The sequence below is a fragment of the Tachysurus fulvidraco genome, chromosome 8 (assembly GCF_022655615.1).
Source record: "Tachysurus fulvidraco isolate hzauxx_2018 chromosome 8, HZAU_PFXX_2.0, whole genome shotgun sequence".
Classification (NCBI taxonomy): domain Eukaryota; kingdom Metazoa; phylum Chordata; class Actinopteri; order Siluriformes; family Bagridae; genus Tachysurus; species Tachysurus fulvidraco.
This window is the reverse complement of record NC_062525.1, coordinates 9,353,936-9,377,861: the sequence shown is the minus strand read 5'-3', so window position 1 is coordinate 9,377,861 and position 23,926 is coordinate 9,353,936. Positions and strand designations below refer to the sequence as shown.

The 23,926-nt window shown below is 36.6% G+C and overlaps 2 protein-coding genes across 3 annotated transcripts; one reads left to right on the top strand and one right to left on the bottom strand.

The window, feature by feature from the left end:
* The first annotated feature begins 5,090 nt into the window (after nucleotides 1–5,090).
* Nucleotides 5,091–8,227, top strand: six3b (SIX homeobox 3b). 2 transcript variants are annotated; one of them, XM_027163078.2, is made up of 3 exons: nucleotides 5,091–5,282; nucleotides 5,947–6,627; nucleotides 7,397–8,227. In XM_027163078.2, coding segments are annotated over exons 1-3 (852 nt in total). In that variant the 5' UTR covers nucleotides 5,091–5,280; the 3' UTR covers nucleotides 7,566–8,227. The 2 variants fall into 2 exon arrangements, with proteins under 2 accessions (XP_027018879.1, XP_027018876.1); XM_027163075.2 differs by having other exon boundaries at nucleotides 5,099–5,282; nucleotides 5,520–6,627.
* Nucleotides 8,228–15,162: 6,935 nt separating this feature from the next.
* six2b (SIX homeobox 2b) lies at nucleotides 15,163–17,920 on the bottom strand. Its single transcript, XM_027163144.2, has 2 exons — nucleotides 17,033–17,920; nucleotides 15,163–15,848 (listed from the first exon to the last, which is right to left on the bottom strand). Exons 1-2 carry the CDS (start codon nucleotides 17,593–17,595, stop codon nucleotides 15,503–15,505), a joined length of 909 nt encoding a protein of 302 aa, XP_027018945.1. The 5' UTR covers nucleotides 17,596–17,920; the 3' UTR covers nucleotides 15,163–15,502.
* Nucleotides 17,921–23,926: the final 6,006 nt, after the last annotated feature.

The window sequence follows — 23,926 nt, the reverse complement described above, 5'->3', positions numbered from 1 at the left end:
ATAAATGCAGATTTGTAAAACCCTACCTTGTGTAAGTTAAAATTCTTTTTGAGTTTTTCTCATTTTGTATGGAAATATATTGCAAACATTTGCACTCATCTCCACATTATAATTATAAATTATAAAACTAATTATAAACTCATAAAAGAAGAATGTTGTCAAGTTCAGGGCTAATGACTTTTATGGATGAAGTCGATTATTTTGCCATAATAATTTGTGAGTTTAACAGACCTTCAGATTTTGTCCATTGGTGGTGTTTCCTTCAAGGTAAAAAAAAAAAAATCATTGGAGGTCTGCTTTATTCTGTCTGTCCTCTCATTTCTAGATAAAAGACAGGCTGATAAACAATGAGCATACCATCATAATCTATCACTATTTAATAAGACCAGGAGTGTGGTATCAGGGCAAGGCTATCTTCAGCGTTCCAAAAGCAGCTTGTTTGATGAGTGCATTTCCATGTTGGTCGATTCTGTGGTTTCCCAGCACTCTGCTCTCCAGTCTGCCATGTGCTTCCAAACATTTCTCCATTTCTAACCCTTCTTACACACCCTCAAAAAAACTCCAGGAACTCACAGTAATAAGGATATGATACCAAGGGGGGATTAGATACCCAGGTTGGTATTTTTACACTTGATTACCTTCAACAACTTAAAATGTAATAAAAAAAATCGTAGGATTTCATCTTCTGCACTGAACTTCAGGTGAAGCTTGATATCTGGTTGATTAAAGAATGAAGCATTAAGAATGCTCATGAACCACGAATGATTGAGTTTTTGAGCATAATAGACCTACTTAGAGAAATTTCCCCATTGTGGGATGAATAAAGGTGTCTTATCTTACCTTAAACTCTGAACATGATGTGACTGTTATATCATACCAAAAGGGTGCAAACAGAAACAGATTGTAGCAGTGGGTGGAGCAGCACACTTTAAAAAAAAGTACCGGCAACTCTCACTGCAGGTATTGCCTGTTACATCTACTTGTTAGAAATTTCTGTGCTCAACTCTCTTTACTGAGTGCTTGCTGCTTTACTTAATTGAATCTTTGAGTAACATTATGCCTTTCTTTGTTTTTTGTGACTCTTTCAGCAGTGGAAATACACAAGAATAGAATAGTGAGCGAAAAGGGGAATATGACCTTCAGCCAAAGCATGCTCATTTTCATAGCCTGCATTCTAGCACCCTCCTGGACAGTGAAGCTTCTCCTGAATGAATCATGGTCATGGTCAAAGCATGTTGAATTGCAAAACATTGTGTTTGACCTAATATCTAATGGCATTCATCATGCATCACCTTTTTCTGCACTTTTGGATAAAGGAACTAAATCAATGAGTTGCGTGTAAATAGTTGGAAGGAAATGTGATCATCAGTCAATCAGGAAATCTCATTATTGACATATTATTTATGGATTTAGTACAATACACTTAACTAGCATTAATGGTTTAAGCATTAGCATAACTGTCTCAGGTGCCTATTAAATTTCATTGGCCAGGTTTCTTTAAAAACATTGTACACTTCCATGGTTTCTGTGTACGTGTTCTTTTTATGCTTAATGATTTGCAGCATCTCTCACCCAGAAAAGCTGTTTTTAATTTGTCACCTCGATCTCCTGCTCTTTGCTGTATGCCTATGGTCCGAGGTCTTTCAAAATCCTCAATTAGCCCTTGTGCTAGCATTCCATACGCGTAGCACAATTGTTCTGTGGTTTGGTATTGAAAGTCTGTGCCAATTCACTCCACTCTTCTTTCTGTGGCTGAGGCTAGTGTTTTTCTGTCTTTTCTCTTGCAGAAACGCTTGGTCCCATCTGCATTATAAAAGGAAGAAAGGTTGACAATCACAGTTCATCACTCCCAGAAATCCAAGGAATGATTGACAATTTCACAGGCAGAGCAAATTACAGTGAAGATTTGTGTTCAGAATTAGACCTTGGATATCGCTTTAGATGACCTTGAGAAAACATTGGCTCAATGGCTGAAAAAAGTTTTAATCTGACTTTATAAATTCCAAAGCCTGATGAAAATACAGTTTATAACAATACTTTATATAGTCAGGTTATATAGTCACATTAGGTCAAAGGTTATGTCAGTGTTATCTAAGTGTTGGTGTGTAATTCCAATCAGCAGTGATGGCATAAGAAAGGGTCACCTTTTTAATCCACTTATATACTGATTGAGAACATTTGAAAAGATTGTATAAGTTTGTTAACAGTGGTATTTTTGAATTGTACATGGATGACATGGTGGATTACAGATGGTATTGCACTGAGTTATAAAGAAAAAGAAAGGAGAAAGAAGTGATGAATAGAGAAGGAAGTACAGATTTCTGAGCACTAACTAAGAAACAAGAAGGGAATGGTTACAACGCATGAATGTGCAATACAGACACCTGAAACTTCCACAGAGATGCACAGACAGCTTTACACGATATAGGCGAGATGTTATCTCCCTGATAATGTCTGCTTTAGAAATCAGTGATGTGGAAAAACACACCTTGGGCAAAAAGAGCATTTTAACGACAACATGTTAATTTTGCACCAACCTTGCTGGGCAGGTTTATGCCACAGTGTGTGATTTCCACAGTCACTGCTCTTCCCTTGGACAGAGTGGACTTTACAAAGGACTGTAATTGAATATAAATTTTATCCAACTCCTGTATGAGTGCTGACCGATTGACTGCTTCCGAAAACGACATAAAATAGGGTTGCATTGATATGATTCTATCGAACATCACATTGGCCTTGAAGCAGATGGTTGTATTCATAATCTGTGAAATCGGGAAAATGAATTTGATATCATGAGGACTATTTCAGTTAAAACATACAAGACACAGATATTTTTTTAAATCAAATTATCTCACTCAGTTGTCTGCATAAACAAGCATCAATATAAATTTCATCCTGTAAGAGAAATAGATCATCATCTTTACTAGTTAATGAGGTTCTTGTAAGTACACCTTATAAATATTTAAAAATGGACTTGTGTGTAGGTTCATGACTTTAGACAATTAGAGCTACATATAAATTTTTCATTCAGTGGCCATGTGCTGTCTTTATACCTGACTTAACTGTTCACACGTAAATATTATCCTGACATGTCCAGTGATATCAGGCATCTACACATCTGCTCCAATATTGATTACTAATGCACCATACAGCATTCTAATTTGATATACAAGTTTCTAAAATGATCAGCTGTTTTAGCCTTTGTTTTTTATTTAGACTACATAATAAAATATCTACAAATAAAATATAAAATATCTAGTATGTATGTTAAAAAGAGAGCATTTAATTTGTGATTTTTATTTAATTTGTGCTTGTTGTAGCATGGCAAATCTAAAAAAAAATACTACAATATAAATAATAATAAATATCACCACCAATAATAATAATAATAATAATAATAATAATAATAACAACAACAACAACAACAAGAATTGTGCTGTTTTATTTAACAGTATCTACGTGAAATATATAGATATTTGAGACAATGCTTTATATGAAATTTAAAAAATGACACCATAATATCATCACAACAATTGCATAAAATGTCTTTAATTGAACTGTTTCAATTATAGTAAATGTTCATTGTACACTGAGATGCTGTTCTGTGTCCGGATGATTTTGGAATGGTTACTTACCTGCGAAAAAGGCACAGAGCCTAAACCTCAGCCTGACAATTCGGATGCGAGAGCGACCTGTTGCACATTGCTGAAGGTGCGTGTGCGTGTGCGTGTGTGTGTGTGTGTGTGTGTGTGTGTGCGTGTGTGTGTGCGTGTGTGTGTGCGTGTGTGTGTGCGTGCGTGCGCGTGTGTGTGTGTGTTTGTGTCCCTTTCATTGAGCTAGTGAAGCAAACTGCGCCCCAAACGAGGATCCTCTTCGACAGCTGCAGCTCATTCGTGTGTGCGGAGGTCCGTTCACTCTGTTCACTTCCGAAACTCCCCTCTCATCTAATAAAGGATTGACTCATCGTATTATAGCTGAACCTATTTTTTAAACGTCTGCCGTCAGTCAAAGAAGATTTAGCATTATGAGATAACAACAACAACAACAACAACAACAACAACAATAATATTAATAATAATAATAATAATAATAATAATAATAATAATATCAATAATTTATTATTATTATTATTATTATTATCATAAAATATTATATTATATTATTATTATAAAATATATTATAAAAATAATAGTAATATGATTCATAGTTTTATGATACTTTTTTATGGCAACATAGTTTAGTTTTGTTTTGATTTCTTTTGATTTGAAATTCTGTAGCCATTTCTCTTAGCTGTCTTCGGTACCCAAATATTCTCTTTTATTTTAAGATTTTTATTTACATGTTTAATTTCTTCGTAATTAGACTATTAAATTATTGCATGTCATGCTCATATTCTGTGTTGCAGATAAATACTTTGCGATTTTTCCCCTACAACTTTCAAATCATTTGTGAGCTTGTGTGTGAAAAATCACCAATGTACTAAATCATGAGAGAAATAAACGCATTAAGTACAAATACAAAAATAAATGCATACAACATAAGTTATTTTTAGCTTACTGCAATATTAATGATACGTACAATAATTAAAAGAGACCTTGCATAGCCATGCATTTTTTATTTACATAGCTAGTTAGGCAGATAGAGTCAGAAGGTTCTTACTCAAATATTTGTGTATTTGTGCCCCTCCAAACACGTTTTCTGTACGTAAACAGAGCCCTGTGTTCGCAATAAACAGGACATTCTCCCAGTTAACTAATCCTGATAGACAAAAGCAGCCTCATTACTTACCTACGGGGTGCAAGATTAGTGCTTCTGTTTACTGCGATTATCATGTCAACACCTGTGCATTTTAAACTACTAAATCTCACATTAGCCATGCAACTATTTTGCACATTCCAATTTTATTTAACGGGAAATTATTTTAGCAATTCCTTCAGTGTTACTTCCCATCTAAGAGTAAATATAAATGGTTAATGTGTATATATGACGTTGCTTTGGCCGTGAGAGGCGTCTCCGATTGGGGAGAAGGCCATTAGGCGCTAAGCCTCAGGATAAACAGACAATTAGGCCAAGTGAATTCACTTGTTTGTAGCATTAATTACACGCTTTGTGCAAACAAAAAGGGCCATGTAAAAGAATGCTATTTAACTCAGGTTTGGCAATCCGATCTTGTCTCAGTCGTTGGAAACTTTAATTTAAATTTATGTTTAGATATTTACTGCCATACTTATAGATTATAGAATTCTCAATTGATGTCCTGGAGGCATTTGGTCGTGCATAATGTGCGTGACATTTCTGCAGGTTAAGTTGGAAAATAATAATAATAATAATGAAGGATTGTGGTTTTCTGACCAACGACCCTTGTAAATAAATATTTTTTTTCCAGTCTGGTCAGTATTTCGAAACTTGATACGATTTTATTTGGAGTTAACACAGGCCAGGATATTTTATCTTAAATATATCTAGTAACTCATCTAACAGCACAATTTATTTTACTTTCTGTTCAAACAACCATTCAGGCTTCACCAGACACCTTGAAGTGCATCGCTTCGCTTTCTTCACCAGTGTGATACTAAAATAATACAGTCCCTCTCCCCCCTACGCTCTTGTGCCTCGCGCCGCGTAAACGGAAGAGCGGTGGCTTCTGATTGGCGCGTCGAGCGGGGCCAAAAGCTGTGGAGGCTAAAGACTGGCACTGCTTGACAGTGATTGGCAGGGGCTGCCATGACAACCACAGCACGACACCAGGAAGACCAATAGAAAAGCGAAACAAAATGTTTCAACGTTACACTTGAGTCTGATTAAGGGTAGACATTTCAGACTTTACGCGGCCGAGCAGTAGAACGGCGAAAACTGCAGAAACGGCGAGTTGTTAACCTTGCATCCTTTCTTTCTTTCTTTCTTTCTTGTTCGTCTGTCCTCGGCCGGTCGCTCCATGGTTTTCAGGTCTCCGTTAGAGCTTTACCCCTCTCACCTGTTCCTCCCGAACTTTGTGGATCGCCCTCTGCTCTTAGCGGCCAGTCTCCCTCGCCCAAGGTCCCCGGACGATCCGGCCATGTTCCAGCTACCTACATTGAGCTTCACGGCCGAGCAGGTGGCCAGCGTATGCGAAACCCTGGAGGAGACGGGTGACATTGAGCGCCTCGGCCGTTTCCTTTGGTCCCTACCGGTGGCGCCAGGCGCATGCGATGCCATCAACAAACACGAAGCCATCCAACGAGCACGCGCCGTAGTCGCCTACCACACGGGAAGCTTCCGTGAGCTCTACCACATCTTGGAGAATCACAAGTTCACCAAGGAATCTCATGGCAAGCTGCAGGCCATGTGGCTCGAAGCCCACTACCAGGAGGCCGAGAAGTTGCGCGGACGCCCACTCGGACCCGTCGATAAATACCGTGTGCGCAAGAAGTTTCCACTACCACGAACCATTTGGGATGGCGAGCAGAAGACGCACTGCTTTAAGGAGCGCACGCGCGGCCTTCTGCGGGAGTGGTACCTGCAGGACCCGTACCCCAACCCTAGCAAGAAACGCGAGCTGGCGCAGGCCACCGGACTCACCCCTACCCAGGTGGGCAACTGGTTTAAAAACCGACGGCAACGAGACAGAGCTGCCGCCGCCAAAAACAGGTCAGTATTTCATTAGGCAAACATAAAGTAAGAAAGAGTTGTTACCAAAAGAGTCAGGATATATTCTATATTCTATTATACATCTCACTCATCCATCCCACCGGTTTTCCTGGTGACAAGGCAAATAAAATTGAAAATGTATCTGAAAACGTAAAGTATAGTATAGTCACATGAAGTCTTTTATTTAACACTAATTATCATTAAATATCATGTGAATTGTGTTTGGGATTAATGTCAACTTTAAAGAAAGTTCTAAATATAAAAGTATCTGAAAATCATCGCAAGAACTTTGCTATTTATTATTATTATTATTATTATTATTATTATTATTATTATTATTATTATTATTATTATGTTATAAATAGTAATGTTTATATTTTGCCCCTTTTCGGCAGAATAGAAAACTATATCATAAATAAGAAAGAATACTGGATATATATATTTAAATCTATTTCATTTAATTTAATAATTCTCGTGTCAGACATCAACAGTTAGACATCAATCAGTCAGGTTATCTCTCAGAAAAGTATAAAGTGTATGTTGTGGCTATATTAAAGCGAATAATGTTGATAGTTGCTGAATTTACACAATACAATTTGCACAATTGTAGTCAGGGTAAAAGTCGTCTATTATAATTATTGCTTTAATAATATACTGTATGTAAACTACAGTAACCTATCAATGATTAATATTGTCTTGTATATGAATAAATGAAAATAAAATAAAGATGTATATGAATAAATATCAATTCCTTTGATGTTTGTTGCAGGCTGCAGCAGCATGCACTGGCTCAAAGCGCTCTTCGCTCTGTCTCGGGTCCCGGGTGCGCGCAGCGCGCCTCCGCCTCCCCAAGCAGTGCGAGCGTGTGCAGCGGCGAGCGTCCTGACCCCGGCACTGTGCTCTCCGTCACCGACAGCGACTCGGACTTCGACGTATGACACAACAGCGTTTAAAACCTGGGGAAATTTGGACCTGTAATTAAATGACTAAAAAAAAACCCTGAAAAACTGACAGCGTGGGTAGCGGCCATTTTGGCCTTTGCTGTTGTTTGTCAAATGGAGAAAAGCATGCAGTTTTTCCAGCGCTTCAGTGGACAGACGCTCTTTATTTCATCTCCCTTTTGCATGGTCATTTGTGAATATTTCTGGACGGTTATGGAAAAGCACTAGGAGGATGAATTGTATAAAGACGCCATTTTACCTCTTTTCTGCTCCTGTACCCCCGCAAAGCGGACTGTTTGAGTTTTGTATTTATCAGACAATCGTGGAAGTCAAAAGCACCTTTAAGCCTCCTTTGGCTTGACAGCAGATGTTCAAAGTTTGAGTTTAACTCGAGATTTTATATTGAATTATCAGTGTACGTTTTTTTCCCTCTTTGGTCTAGGTACTAGATATGCTTGTATAATAATGCAATCACAACATCCTAAAGCATCTTTCCTTATTTTGTGTCCTTAAGAGTCAAAGTGTCTGTAAAGTGCTTTGAGATTTTTAATATCTGCTCATTTGTTCGTTTTTATACTGTAAATGGGTTAATGGCTCTGAAAACGCAGTGTTATGGGTCACTTTTATGCAAATAAATATAATTTAATATTATAAATATAGCCTATTTGTTTGTGGTTGTATTGAATGGTGAGTTGTCCTAAAATCTAAGTTTATACAGTGCGAGAAATAAGTTTACACTAATGGCTTGTAAAGAATGAAACAAAATCAGTTCAATAAAATAAGAAAAAAAATCATAGTTATATCGTTAGATTCATTTTTATAATATTATAATTTCTATGATATTTGCGTGAAGTCCGGATGATGATATGGACATTTCTGTAATCAAAACATTTAGATCGAAATATTTCTGTTATAACTCTACATACAAGCTGTATTCTTCTTTTTTCTTCTTCATATTATTATTATTATTATTATTATTATTATTATTATTATTATTATTATTATTATTATTATTACAGGATATTAATTTTAGATGTATGTGAGGTTCTGTGCAGTGCAAGAGCAATTTTGCCGCTGGCTTAACAGCTAACTATACAGTTCACTAATCAAGAGAAAAAGATAAGTTCTCATTTTCCTTAAATTGTTTTTTAGAAACACACACACACACACACACACACACACACACACACACACACACACACACACACACACACACACACACACACACCTTATATGTTATACTACTACTTCTACTTATATATGAAAGTAATTATATAAAAGTTTTCATTAACGTTTAAAATCGTTTGACATTAATATGTCATTTATGGAACAAATAGCAATAGAATCAGAGCTAGAATTTCTGTCCCATCACCAAAGTCTCAATGAAAAAAGAGAAAGGTCTTGATCATTTCTTATCGCCTTTCGTACAGGAGTGCTGTCTTTTATTCCGTGCATAGATTTTCTGTCCTGTTTCCCCCTTTTGAACACAACTTCCCTTGGTGTTTATTCACGCGGCAGTTCCGCTTGACCTGCACTCACTGCTCTGTATTCACTGCCCTACACTCACTGCTGCTTGCTCCAACACAAACAGGTCTCAAACTCTGAGTAAATCCTACTAGGCATTTTGACTCACCACTAACTAAACTAAACACTGAGCCGACTAGATGAGTATGATAATGCATAAAGGACTCATCTTTTTCTGTTTATAAAATCCCCTCTACTGATATCGACTAATATAATTGTCCATCTATAATCGATTATTCGCATGATGTCACGTGTTTACTTGTGTTAACGCGAATGGGTATTTCAGCACATAATTCAATGAATGACCAGTTGTTGTTGGTTTTTTTTTTTTTTTTTTCATGTGATCGCATATTACTCACATAATCACATATAGGGAAAATATCTAAAAAAAAAAAAAAAAGTGATACTGGAAAAAAAGTGATTTTCTATCAGGGAGTTGTACTTTATTTATAACATGGTATGAATACACTGGAATCAGCATCAGTGTTCATGGCATAAATGTGTCATAAATGTGACATTTTCATCCGTTGTTTATGGGCACGTTGATATTTAGGGAAATACTATCACAGATACTGAATTTATACTTTACATTTACATATGCATATGAAAAACAACTCTTGATTACTCTGTTGGATTCAGCTGTAGAGAGTACAAAATTAGACACTCTCTTGTTTAGCCTATAGAATAATATTTACATATGCTGCATATTCATATACATACATATACTCTTAAGCATATCCGTGTTGGTGTAGACGTATTGTCAGGCGCATAAGTGGCGTGGTGACTGCAAGGTTGCCTCTTTTTTATTTACCTGGGAAAGTTAATGAATCGTGTTGACCTATGAGATTATATTTTATATTGTTCATTTCTTAGGAATAGAAAAAAATGTCTGACTGTGGAGCAGTCTGTATTTCTATGGCCTCTTTGTTCATTTCAACGTTTCTGAATAAATAGATTTATAACCAAAGCCATTTGTAAAAATTTTTAGTTCTAATTGGTCAAATATTTTAGTTCTAATCTCCTAAACTTCAATCCGTCCGTATAATGAAAGGCTTTAATCACACACAAATCAGGAAAAAAAAAACTGTTAACCACTAGAATTATAACAAAATCATAGAATTATAACCAAAGCCATTTGTAAAATATTTTAGTTCTAATCTCCGAATCTTCAATTCGTCCGTGTAATGAAGGTCTTTAATCACACACAGATCCGGATAACCACTAATTATTTAGATTTTTGTGAAATCATTCCACTACAAATACATCATATGAAGACTATAAACGTGATTATGGGATTATAACTTCACATAGGATGTCATGATAGTCGAAGCGAACATGGGGTATAAATCACGTGGTTTTGTCTCCATCGTGTGGTGAACATGTAGAAGTGCAGTATTTTGTTGTTTATCAGAATAGAGGAGTGTGAACAGCTAAAGATTTACCGTGATCATTGTTTGTTACACATCCCCAAGTCATGCTTTATGACTCAGATGTATGTAACTATTATATTGGCATAGATTTAAAATTTCAGTCTTTTTTCTTGTTCTCAGCTTGCTTGCCATTATTACCCATCATACACTTCTGAAATGCTCAAGGTGTTGACCATTTACATGTGAAGAAAAATATTACATTATATTATAAAGACATGTGGCTTAATCTTTTGTAAAAATCTTTTTTAATAAAAAAAATTGGGAAGATTTTTAATGACGATTGTGACAAATTTTCATTAGTGTGGGCCTTGACTATAAAATTTCAATTATAAATACAATTTATTTTAAAAAAAATATGTATAAATATTGCTATACATAATCATCAGTTTATTTTAATATTGTATGAATGCAGTAGATTTACTTCATTTATTGCAGCAATGACAGGAATAGCAGGGATAGAAAGATAGAAAGTAGTTTTGTACAGTTTTTAAAAAAAATAATAATAATCTATTCATATTGAATTTTAGAAAATATTGTTATATGTATTAAAAACTGTACAAAACTACTATAAGATATGGAATAAATTCTAAATAATTTCTTGCTGTAGCAGTATAACGTGTTATAAACAAAGTCAGTCTAAAATGAATTAAGTAAAATGTTTACAAAATCTCTGCATAAATACTTGCAGGCCTAAATAACATTCTGTATTTCTTATATTGCTCTGTTTCTTTGAATGTTTCATAAAAATACCATTTAAAGCACAAAATCCAACATTGGCTGTTTTTTTCCTTTCTCCAGTTGTTGTATTTTATGGTGGTGCCAAACTACAAAATCATGTCACCAAACCAACATTTACATTTTTTTTAAAATTGCAACCATTTATACACAAGTTGAAGAAACTTTATGCCTTTTTTGTACATCTTGCACATATACATTAGAAATATGTGTGGTATATTAGTCATGACAATTTTACAGCATACTACAGCATATGTAATTTTCTTACCTCAAGCCTTTTGGGATCAACTTCCTGTTTAATGCTGACCACAGCCCTTATATTCTGTCACATAAATTAAACCATGTTATTTCTATCAAGCATTTCCATTACAATATCTTAAAATAAGTTTTGTTTAAATTTTTTTTGCCCAGAAATTAAATGATGTTCAGTTAAACAATGATGATGTTCAGATAAAAGTTTATTTGATGATCATCACACCCACATGTGGTTCTTCATTCATTCATTTTCTACCTCAGGCATCATCAGGCATCAAGGCAGGATACACCCTGGACAGAGTGCCAACCCATCGCAGGTCACACACACACTCATTTACTCACATACACACTACGGACAATTTGCCAATCAACCTACCATGCATGTCTTTGGACCGGGGGAGGAAACCCCCAAGGCACGGGGAGAACATGTAAACTCCACACACAAAAGCCGGAGACAGGAATCAAACCCCCAACCCTGGAGGTGTGAGGCAAATGTGCTAACCACTAAGCCACCGTGCCCCCCATGTGGTTCTTCAATTGCCCAAATTTGGAAAGGACACAATTATGTTAAATCTCTTTTCATGTTGTAGATTTAAGATTTCCCTTCACTTGAACTAAAGAAACAAACTTGACAATGACCCTGTGCACAAATTGAGTTCCATCAAGACATGCTTTGTCAGGGTTGGTATGGAAGAACTGTCCTGCACAAAGTGCTGACCTCAACTCTGAACACTGTTTGGATTGAACTGGAAAACCTTCCCAGGTGAGTGAAGGTTATTATAACAGCAAAGGGGAACTAAATCTAAAATGGGAGGTGAAAAAGTTGCTGTGTCAAATGTGATGGTCAGATGCCCACATTCTGTTAACCAAATAGTGTATTCCAAGTAGAAGGCATATATGCTAAGCCACAGAGAAACAGGGCACAGTGCACAAGTTATTTTGCTCTAACAAGAATCTGAACATTTTGACATTGCTATACTGGCACCTGCTGGTCTGAAGGGGTACATTTATGTAGCACAGGTCTGTGAATCCTGAAATACACCTGAAATCTTAATAATACTACTAAATTTAGAAATGTGACCATCTAGATTCTATTTTTTTGTCAACATAAAATATAGTTAAATAGCAAAAAAGATTGTAAAAAATAAGTGCATAACTGCATATTGTCATGCTTTGATTCCTCACCTTTTTATCTGCTCAATTTACACTTGTTTATATAAATGTACATTGATTACTGTTGAGCTACCATGTCTTACTGAGTAGTCTATGTCCTCGCATCAAGCTCACTAATTATGCATGGATCGCTAGAAACAAATTGGTTCTAAGCATTTTATTGGAAAACAATAAAAGGTTATTTAGTCTACTAAAAGATAAATGCACAAAAAAGATGGATAAATTAAGTACATTTACACTTTTTCATTCTTTTATTGCATTATACTTTGATGTCAAACATCAGTTTATAGAGATGCTACAGCTCATCTGGGATCAGTTGGGAACTGTTGAAATTGCAGAGGGTTTCTCAGACTAGTGTTAAAGTCTGCTGAGAAATAATTTGTTCATAAATAAAACTGGTATTAATAATATTATTAATAATAAATAAGGAAGCTTGAATTATTAATGCTTTACCATTAATAATGTATTTGAATCTTTTAACCTGATACCTACATTCAAATATATTCTTTTAAATAGTCATTAATCAATTTTTAATTAAATTATGTAATTCTTGCTTATAAATACATCATCACCAAGCCTTAAGTTACCAAAATATATGTACTAGGTTCAAACAGCACCCACAGGTCATTCGGTCTTATCTCAAATATCCATTTTATAAATTAGAAAGTCAATGCATATGTTTCTTTTTATATCAAGGAGCTGCACTAATAGTATTCCATTCAGTTAAAAGATGAAATGTTTAGATTACAGAAGAACAAGATGCACTGTGAGACAAATATTTACAGAAATTATTTGGGGTAAGAGTCCTCATTACAAAAAATAAACAAGTACACACATTTTTCTTGAGTGACAGACCAAAGTTGTGTTGTCTACAACCAAGATTGTGTAGTAATAGACCTCTATTATTTGTCAGCCATGTAGCTCTAGTGTTAAAATAAAGAAGCAATCATTGGACACCAAACAAGTCTTTGCTGATTTACATGCATTTGATGATAGTGGGAGGTGATTGGGATGCCCTGTCGTTGCACAGGCATATTAAACTTCCACTCTCTGGCACATTTAAGAGGTGGAAGAGCCAGGGGAAACCCATAGGGGCAAGAAGAAAATGTGAACCTCCACACAGTCAGTACCAACATCTGTAAACCGTTGCACCTGGAGCTATGATGCAGTAACTCTACCTGCTGCACTGATGCCTTGCCCTGTTAATGAACTTCAGCCAAATTTATACAAAAAGTCCCAGAAACCTGCAGAAACTGAAAATGCCTGAGAGCATTAATATAAAAGACGCTTCCTCAAATAGACCGACAGTACTGTACATTCACCTCCAGCAAAGGTTATGGCATTATAAACCCTCACTAAACTACCTGTCTATTATTATTATTATTATTATTATTATTATTATTATTATTATTATTATTATTATTATTATTATTATTATTATTATGTAACTTTTGACCGTTTTTTTGTCATTACAAAATGAAGTACTTTATGTCCATTAGATATGGGACATAAAAACTCTAGATGGCAGTATAATCACAATTTTAGAATGGTAACGATTAGATTATGGATGTAGTTTAATGTTGTTTATTCTATCCATTATCATTATACGTCTAACAAATGTCTTTATTTACACTCCAACCTGTCAAAAGTTATAAAGAAAAATTTATATAATAAAATATATTAATATATATTAATATATATTAATATATAATATTTTTTTTTCAAAACTGATTATAAGTAGTGCTTTCTCCTTCATGTCTAAGAAAACAGACTCTTAAAACAACCCTTTCGAAAGTTGTGTATTTTTATATTAACATGACTTACTTATGAATCAGAGTTAATCTGTAGATCTATGCAGCTGTAATCCAGTCAATCCAGTCTCTGTTCTTCACTACAGACTCTGTTAACCCTCAGACTGTAGCAATGTTTATATTATCGTAAGTCGTAATTTGTGAGGATTTATCAGTTTAGAATGAATGTATACAGTGTTTATTTATGTTCAGCTGGGCGTTTCAGCCATTTCTAGAGGATCCAGTTGCAACCCATGACGCGTAGTGGATCTTCTTGGTAGAATGCTGGAAAATAAATCTGATATTCAATACTTTTTTTTTTTTTTGCATTCATACTTTATAAATCGTTTAAAGCGTTTATTACCTGTAGGAACATAATGATATTCTTTATAATTTAGTGACGCAGCTCCATTTCTCAGCAATAAGCTATAATAAATGGTTTGGTTGAAGGAGGTCCTTGGGACCTTAACCTAAAAAATATATACTTATCACCGAAATGTTGGGAAACTGATTTATATGGTTAAAACTGTGGGAATCACGTGCATGTGTTTTCTTTTTAACTTTAAAAATGTTCCCTGTCTTGTGCACGCTTGTGGATATCAGATTCACTGTAGCTATGTATCATATCATTAGTGTAAAAAGACAACTCCAGTCAGTATAGTTTTTAGTCAATAGTTGTATATTTTATTCATGTATAGCAAGATATATCAAAAACTATCAGATGATTTATAATGACTTATCACGTAAGCTTAATATTGAAGGTGTACCTCTTCTTCTTGCCTGTAAGGCACAAACAAGATGAATGTCGCCCTTCGCTCTTTGGTCTTTTTTGAAAATCATATATTGGTTTTGTAAGACTACACGGTGTCCCAACACATAACATTTTCAGTGAAAATAGTCCGGCAACAAACCGTATTTCAGTTTAACTGTTGGGAAAGTAATGCATGGTTGTCTTCGTCTTCTTTGGTTTCAGGAGTTAACTGGTCTTTTTACGCATGGATTAGGCGCTGTAACACCGTCAAAATTGTTAGGAGCCAAGCTCCACAAGGCTGGCCGCCATGGGGTTGAGGAGAGCGTCGTGCATAGATAGATGCTGCTGCTCATGGTGGCTGTGCTGCTGATGAGGGTGAGGGTGATGAAGATGAGCATGAGAATGATGTGTATCGGAGGCGCTGGGTCCGGCCGGGGGCGCAAAGCTGTGCAGTGGTGGCAGGCCTGAACTGGTGGGCAGAAGCAGAGCAGGACTCATGGATGGGTGATCTGGGGTCCCTGGTGGAGATTTATCGTCGTCTGAGCTCTCGCACTGAGATTTGCTCTCGGTCATTTGAGACGGCAGTGTGTTGTGCCCGTTCTGATTTGCGCCCTCGTTTTCCCTGAGGAGCAGATAAATGGTTCATTAAATAAGCAGTTCAAACAAAACATATGTGGTGTTTTCATCCCTCAAATAATAGATCCCTTTTCAGCTAAATTCGTACCTTAATTTGTTATGTAAATAAACTAATCTAAAATAAATGTAAATTACAGCCCAAACTAACGGGATATTCAATAAAACAGTATTATTATTATTATTATTATTATTATTATTATTATTATTATTATTATTATTATTATTATTATTAGTAGTAGTAGTAGTAGTAGTAGTAGTAGTAGTAGTATTTTGTTGTTGCTGATACTGGGTTGATGATGATGATGATGATGATGATCATGATGATTTCATATTTTTAAGTTCATTTTCAACTTGTTTGTACTATAAAAACACTTATAAACCTGCTAACCTGCCTTCTGATAATCAACTGAGGAAATGTGGATATTGCTAGTGGTGATCATTTGAATGTCTGAGACTGGATGATGTACTGTATCCTGGAAGTGTGAGACTGTCCTTTTAGAGCATGACTTAGCAGATCTCTAAATAAGAGGGATCAGTCTGAGTTCCCCTGGGTTCGACTTACAACAAATTCAATTACACCTTTGCAGCAGCCTCAAGCACGTTTCTGATACTTGCAAGAGGCACATAGTTAGTGTCAGTTAAACTAGTTTAACTAGTTGGATTAATTCGTGTCCATGTCACTTCATTTGGAGGATGAAAGAACTCCAGTAAATCAACCCCATTATGATGAATTGTAATGTTTACTGTCTAAATTACTGCCAATAGAATAAGCTTACTTTTCAGTTGAAAAAGTATACAAGTCTTTTTAAGAAACAAAGATGTCTCTAGTCTCTAGATTGTAAAAAAAAAAAAAAAAAAAAACACCTATAATCCGAACTACGCCACATAGAAATGAAGACTTACAGTAGAGTTTTCTGTGATAGAAAAAGACAGTTTAGTTCAAGTTGAACTAAAAGTCATGCCCTATAGATATCAAAATGATTTTTCTACTGCATTGCGCAAAAAATACAATTTAGGGTAAGATCTTCAATAATGTAAAAAGAAAGGATGAATATGACGAAATATTTTTATGTGAAAGTTTAACAGGTATTTAAATATAACACAAAAATTGAGACGCTTTTAAAGCCTGTGAGAGCTTGTAAGTGACACAAAATATAAGGAGAACGTTACCTCTCCTTGGCCTCAGCGGCGCGGTCTCTCTGCCTGCGGTTCTTAAACCAGTTGCTGACCTGCGTGGTTGTGAGCCCTGTGGCCTCGGCCAGCTCGCGTTTCTCTCTCGGTGAGGGATAAGGATTATGGGAGTACCATTCTTTAAGTACGCAGCGACTTTTCTCTTTGAAGCAATAGCTCGTCTCCTCGCCATCCCAGATTGTGCGCGGAAGCGGGAATTTCCTGCGCACCCGGTACTTGCCCACAGCACCAAGCGGTCTCCCGCGCAGCTTCTCTGCTTCGATATAGTGCGCCTTGAGCCACAGCTGCTGCAGCTTGGCGTGGTTATGCGGCGAGAACTGGTGGCTCTCCAGCACCTTGTAGAGTTCGCGAAAGTTCCCTCGGTGGAAAGCCACCACGGCCTTTGCTTTGAGCACGGACTCGTTCTTGTGCAGGTGCTCGCAGGCGGGCAGCGACCATAAGAAGCGGCCAAGGCGCTCGATGCTCCCTCCCTGCTGCAGCACTTCGCACACACACGCTACTTGCTCCTGCGTGAAGCCAAAGGTCGGTGGCACCGCGGCCATAGTCGCGCGCGCTTCGCGTGTCCTGTTCCGTGCTCACTCAACTCCGCTGGCACGCTACAACTTAACGTACATTCACACGTTCACGCTTGTGACTCAGGTGTCCGAGTTGTTCCCACGGGCGAAACTCGATTCTCTATGGGTTTCTAAAAAATGCATGACCGATGGGACGGTTGAAAATGATCCGATTGTCACATTAATTGCTATGCGTAAAAGTGGATCATTTTGTCCATTGGATAATTACATGATCTAATAAAGCTAATATAGAGTGCAGATGATCTTATTCCTGCTGTGCGTCTTCACGTTGTGCGCAGTAGTCCACATTATTTCCTCGATGGTGTTGAGCTGTTAGCCCGCCCTTCGGTAACCGAATCTTCTTACAGGAGCGCGTCCTTATGAAGGGCCATTCGGCCAAGTTTGTGGATCAGTTGTGTATATCGTCACTATATGAACAAAATACTGTGTATTTTCTATCTGGCTATACATTCCAATTTATTAAAACATTGGCTTGCCAGTAAAATGGTATGACATGTTTTCAGAATTTCTTTCTTTATTCTGGGCATCCCTAATTGACCTGGGTCATGTGAACAACACTATCCATTTGTTTAAAGCTTCTTTCACATCCTAATTCCAATATGGTAAAGCCTGATATCTTGATAATGATCAACAAAGTATAGCATATATTCTTCAAACTATAGGGCACAATCTGGCCCTCTAACCAAGGGTAGCACACTAAAAAATTGGCACATACAAACTTCTAGTATAGTTACAAATAGCCAAAGATAACTGAAAACAAATGCACAAACCCTAAAAGAATCATATTTAGCAAATAGGATCTCATTTGATATACTGATACATATTAATTTAACAGGTGATAAATCCTTTCATGTCCATGAGCAAATAAAATATCAATATTTAAAAATCAATCTTCCTATGTTTACTAATCAATACTATTTGTAAACCCTGACACTGTTGTAAAATGTATATAATCAACAAAAAGAAATACTGTAAATTATAAAAAAGAAAAACAAAATGCTGTCATAAGTGCTACTCAGTTGGCCACTCTGAACAGTCAGCCACCAGAAGTGTGTTAGACTGATAGATGTGACGAGAAGTCACCGGTATCATGTATCTGTTGAGTTATTTTGGAATGTAACATTAGGCCTGCTTACTTTTTCATATGGACACTGAAGCATTTGCTTCCAAGGGTACAGTGAGATGTTTACTAATTTAGTTTTACTGATTTTTTACCCTCAAATATCACTCAAACCTTATTAAAATTGAAATATAATTTATTTGTGTTTATATATATATACTATAAAATGTGAAAATCTAACCAATGAGTATGAATAAGTGCTATGATATGAATAATATATGATGAGAAATGTTTCTTATAAAATGTTTAACAAATCGAGGAATTTTAGATATTCAGACAGTTTTATTGGAATAATAGAGCTATTCTAAATTAAAAGGCCATAATCTACATCACTGTAATAATTAAGCACTTTCAGCACCACAAATGAGAATTTTAATGTGAACGGTGTAATGTATGAAGTCATGTAGATTAAGAGATTCAATTAATGTTCATCAGAACATAGAAAACAAAGTGATCTCAGTGTTTTTAGCCATGGCATAGTTGTTGGTGCCAGACAGGCTGGTTTGAGAATTTCTGAAATTTTGCTAAACTATTGGGATCTCACACACCAGTCTCTAGGGATTACAGAAATTGTTACAAAACAGACAGTTCTGTGTGTGGAAATGGTAATGCCATGATGAGAGAGATTAAAGAAAATGGTCAGATCTGTTCAAGACAACAGAAAGGATACATTAACTCAAATAACCACTCCTTACAACTACAGTATGGTGAAAAGAAAAGCATCTCAGAATGCGCAATACATCAAACCTTATGGTCGATGAAGCTCCATGATTATCAGCCAAGAACAAGAGTCTGAACCCATAGTGGGTACACCCAAACTGAACAGAATCAGGAGTGAGGTCTTTTGCTTTTGAAGTCCATCCACCTCGAGGCTTGATGTTTGTGTGTTCTGAGATGCTTTTCTGTTGACCATTGTTTTAAAGAGTGATTATTTGAGTTACTATATCCTTAAACCAATCTGGCCGTTTTCGTCTCATCTCTTTCATTAATAAGGCATTTCAAACTTAATAAATGTCAATCATTTATTAATTTTTTTTTCAGCAGCTTAAGAAATATTCAAAACAACAACCACGCTGTGTGATTGCGTGAGTGAATGAGCGTGTGTGTGTGTGTGTGTGTGTGTGTGTGCCCTGCGATGAGATGGCACTCCGTCCTGAGCTGAGATTCATTTTCTATCGCTTAATCGAACTCTCGGGTCACGGGGAGCCTGTGCCTATCTCAGGCATCATTGGGCATCAAGGCAGGATACACTCTGGACGGAGTGCCAACCCATCGCAGGGCACACACACATTCACATTCATACACTCACACACTATGGACAATTTTCCAGAGATGCCAATCAACCTACCATGCATGTCTTTGGACCGGGGGAGGAAACCGGAGTACCCGAACATGCAAACCCCACACACACAAGGCGGAGGTGGGAATTGAACCCCCAACCCTGGAGGTGTGAGGCAAACGTGCTAACCACTAAGCCACCGTGCCCCCCTGGCCAAAATCACTGACATCATATTTTCTTCCCTTTGTGATGGTTAACGTGATTATATATTATGACTGGTTGATTTAATAATTGCACGTATAAGTACTGTAGGTGTACAGGTGTTCTTAATAAAATGCTTGATAAATGTATATTGTTATCAATGCTACAAGTCTCTGGGACTGCACTGGTAGGATGAACATCATTAACTCAGAAGATTCCATCAGTTGGTGTTTTGATGATTGTGCTATAGAGCACTGTGCTAAATTTTGTTGAGATCTGGTGACTGTGAAGACTAAAGCATATAAACAATATCATTTTCATTATTATGAAAGCATTCAGTGAGCCTCATGCCCTGTGGTTGGGGGTGGAATCATCTTGGAAGAGATTACTCCTATCATGATAGAAATGATTCATCACAGGATACATTTGATCTCAGAAGATTCAGTGTTGAAGAGAGCTTTATTATTTTTTGTTAAATAGTGAACCATATTAAGTAATTAATTTTTCATTTGTTTATTCGTTTATCTTCAGTAAGATGAGAAAATAAGAAAATAAGTCATCAAGGTTGTTCTTGTTTGCATTTTATTTGCAGATCCAGAAGAAGTGTAGTTTGTTATCCAAGAGGTCTGGGACAACTTAGAAGTTTGTTTTCTTTTTTCTGATTTTATTCGATCAGTTGCTTTACTGTGTACTGCTGAATATAGTGAATGTAAAATGTATGTATAAAAGCATACTTTAATTAAATGATTAATTATTAATCATTCTATTATTATTATTATTATTATTATTATTATTATTATTATTATTATTATTATTATTATTATTATTAACAATAATAAGGAACTAAGCATGCTTTAATTTAGGTTTTTTGTTTTTCTATTATAATATTTTTAGGTATGTTTAAATGTCACAAAATGCACATACCAACTCACTATCTAACATAGGGCTGAGGTTGCAGATTTTGCAGTAAAAAGGGCTGATTGATTGATACATGGTCAGTATCAGTTGATTTTACATGTTCAGTATCAGTTTTTCAGACGAAGGGGTAGCATTGGGGTAGGGGGAATGCATGAGCAAATGATGACGGTAGCAAAAGTGCTGTTGCAAGTTTGGAGAATGTACAAGGGTGAATTGGTCTATTCTAAACAGTGTTGTTTATTATTCAGAGGCCTGATCTGCCTCTAAGCATGCTGTGTCATTCTAAACCCAATAGCAAGACTATAACCCAGGTCTGACTGCTATAACTAAGCTTGATAATGAAGTCAAGAAGACTAAGGAATACAGAAACAAAACCTTATAGCAGGTGAAAATATCACAGATATATTTTATCTTTAATTAAGTTTCCATAAATGTAACTTTAATTGGTATGACAGTTCATAGTATATAGACGAGCACAGAAATTTGCATTTTCGATGGTTCAAAATTGAACCTTTGGTCTGGGTTGAAAAAGAAAAATATTTTTCTACTAATGCAAGTTTCCAACAATCTAAAACCTAAAGCTAACTCTACAAAAATATCCAAAAGATTATTTTGAAATGCCTAAGGAAATTTTCTTTTAGTCCATGAAGATTTCAAACTTTTGAACAAAATTATGTGTATGCCAATTTCCTTACATTAACTACTTCAGACTTTAACTACTATCCAATTATCCACACCTGCTTCCTTAAGAGTCTGCCAACTAGACGAAGCATTTGGCACTATGGGGTTGAGCTTCCTGTAAGCACTACATCACTACCTGGTCCAAAGGTAAGAATGAGTAGGTCAGCCTGTGCTCTGCCTCCATCTGCACCTGGCTCCTGTTTCAGTGGCCTGTGAGAGAGGAGGAACTCTGTTAATCCAGACGGCTCTGCTGTGCTCTGTTTCAGTAGAGGCCTGGTTCTGACTGTGCTATGGCCTAAGCCTTTTTTTCTATTCAAATCAGGGCAGTTGTGTGGGGGCCATGGGCAGAGACACCCTACACTCAGCAATCACACTGACCTCCACTCACAGCGCACACTCTAAATGATTCATGAAGCTGGCTCACCTTCCCTCTCGGGAGGGACGCGATACCTGATAGCACCGGGAGAGGCTGCCGCTAAGCTCTGTGTGTGTGTGTGTGTGGGTGTGTGTTTGTGTGTGTGTGGTGTGTGTGTGTGTGTGTGTGGTGTGTGTGAGTGACTATGGGGGGGCTGACTAAGTTCATAAGTTTACTTCTAGCTAATTTAATACAAGCAGGATTTACTTCGGTTATAGTTTAGTGTTTGTTTAAACATTGATTAAAGAACTTTAAAAAAAAAAAAATGCAAGCCCCAACAATTGCAATATCATAAGAGCATTCAGTTCGCCCAACTACTTTACATATTCCTTTTGGTTAATGCATAGGTGATGATACTGGTGATACCACTTCACCATTAGCTAACATAAATCTTGTCAGTGCTTGTTCTCTCTCTCCCTCTCCCTCTCTTTTTGACTGTGTCTCATTCTCCTTCTCTTGTCCTCCTGTCTGTTGGCCCCTTGGGAGATCAGGTTTCTCCTCTCCATCCTCCTGGCAGGCAGAGGGATTAAATGTGCATGCATAGGGAAGTGACACCGCCAGTGTCTGGGCAGGAACATGCTTCTCAGACTGTAATCAAAGCAGTATCTTTCATTCTCTTGCTCTTTCTTTCTCACTCTTCAGCTCTCTCATAGATACTGACTCACTCTCTAAATGTCTCACGCTCATTCTCTTAATTACTGAAGCATACTTTCATATAATTATTTAATACTTTCTGAATAAGATCTATTTCTGGGTGTGAAAGAAATTGTGATCGGAAGATCATCAACCACTCCCTCCTATCAAACATATTTTAGCTTATGGTAATGAACAAGGTCCCTTTTTAACACTTTGGTCACTGCATATGTTGTGATGAGTGGCACCTGTTGTATATAAATCAAATATTTCCACAGCTCTTAAGAGTAGCTGATCTTTTACATTCCTGTAGGTCTTTATTGAGAAGGCAAAGCTGCTTCTTTGCAGATGGACACTCTGGTAAAGTCACTCCTATCTGTTATGTATGTGAAAAAAACCTATCCATATGCTCACAGATTGCACATTGCTGCTGCTATGAATATTGCATGAGATCTAAAAAATATAAATCAAAAAGGTTTTCTGCAGTATTTCCTTCTCTCAGTCCCTGTAAACCTTCAAAGCAAATGACAGGCTGACACACTTCCATTAATTAACTGCAGTGTCCAGTTGACTTATGGTCATATTCCAGGTCAGCTGGGCTTCTAACACCCCTCTTCCTGTCCATATGCCTAATGCGGGTCAAAATGTTTAACCCTAAATTGTGAGAGCAATTTGAGAAATAAGCAGAGCAAGTTTTTTCAGAGCACTTGGGGGATGCAGCATATAATACACTACATGCCTTCTGACCTATCAACTGTGTCACTTTCACTGCCAATTCGAATTCCAGCCATATTCAGAAACACAACGAATGCTTACACCAACCAACTCCATTTGCCAACTTCACCAAGCTTCATCAGATGAAGGTAAAAATGTATAGCAGGGTGTCACTTTTGGATGGTGCTCTCTTGCGTGACTGTGTGTTATTTATGTTGATGAGGAGTGTTTTGTATATGGAAGTGTCCGTGTTTAAACGAGTTTGTCATACCTGTGTTGATATGTCCAAAAATGTGCTATGAGAAGGTGTTAATAGAGGTTTTGGTTTCCTGTGTCA

Coding starts and splice junctions, on each gene's coding strand:
- six3b (XM_027163075.2), top strand. CDS start 5,936: ATGGTTTTCAGGTCTCCGTTAGAGCTTTACCCCTCTCACCTGTTCCTC. Junction 6,628..7,396: donor GCTGCCGCCGCCAAAAACAG/GTCAGTATTTCA, acceptor TGTTTGTTGCAG/GCTGCAGCAGCATGCACTGG.
- six2b (XM_027163144.2), bottom strand. CDS start 17,595: ATGGCCGCGGTGCCACCGACCTTTGGCTTCACGCAGGAGCAAGTAGCG. Junction 15,849..17,032: donor GCCGCTGAGGCCAAGGAGAG/GTAACGTTCTCC, acceptor TCTGCTCCTCAG/GGAAAACGAGGGCGCAAATC.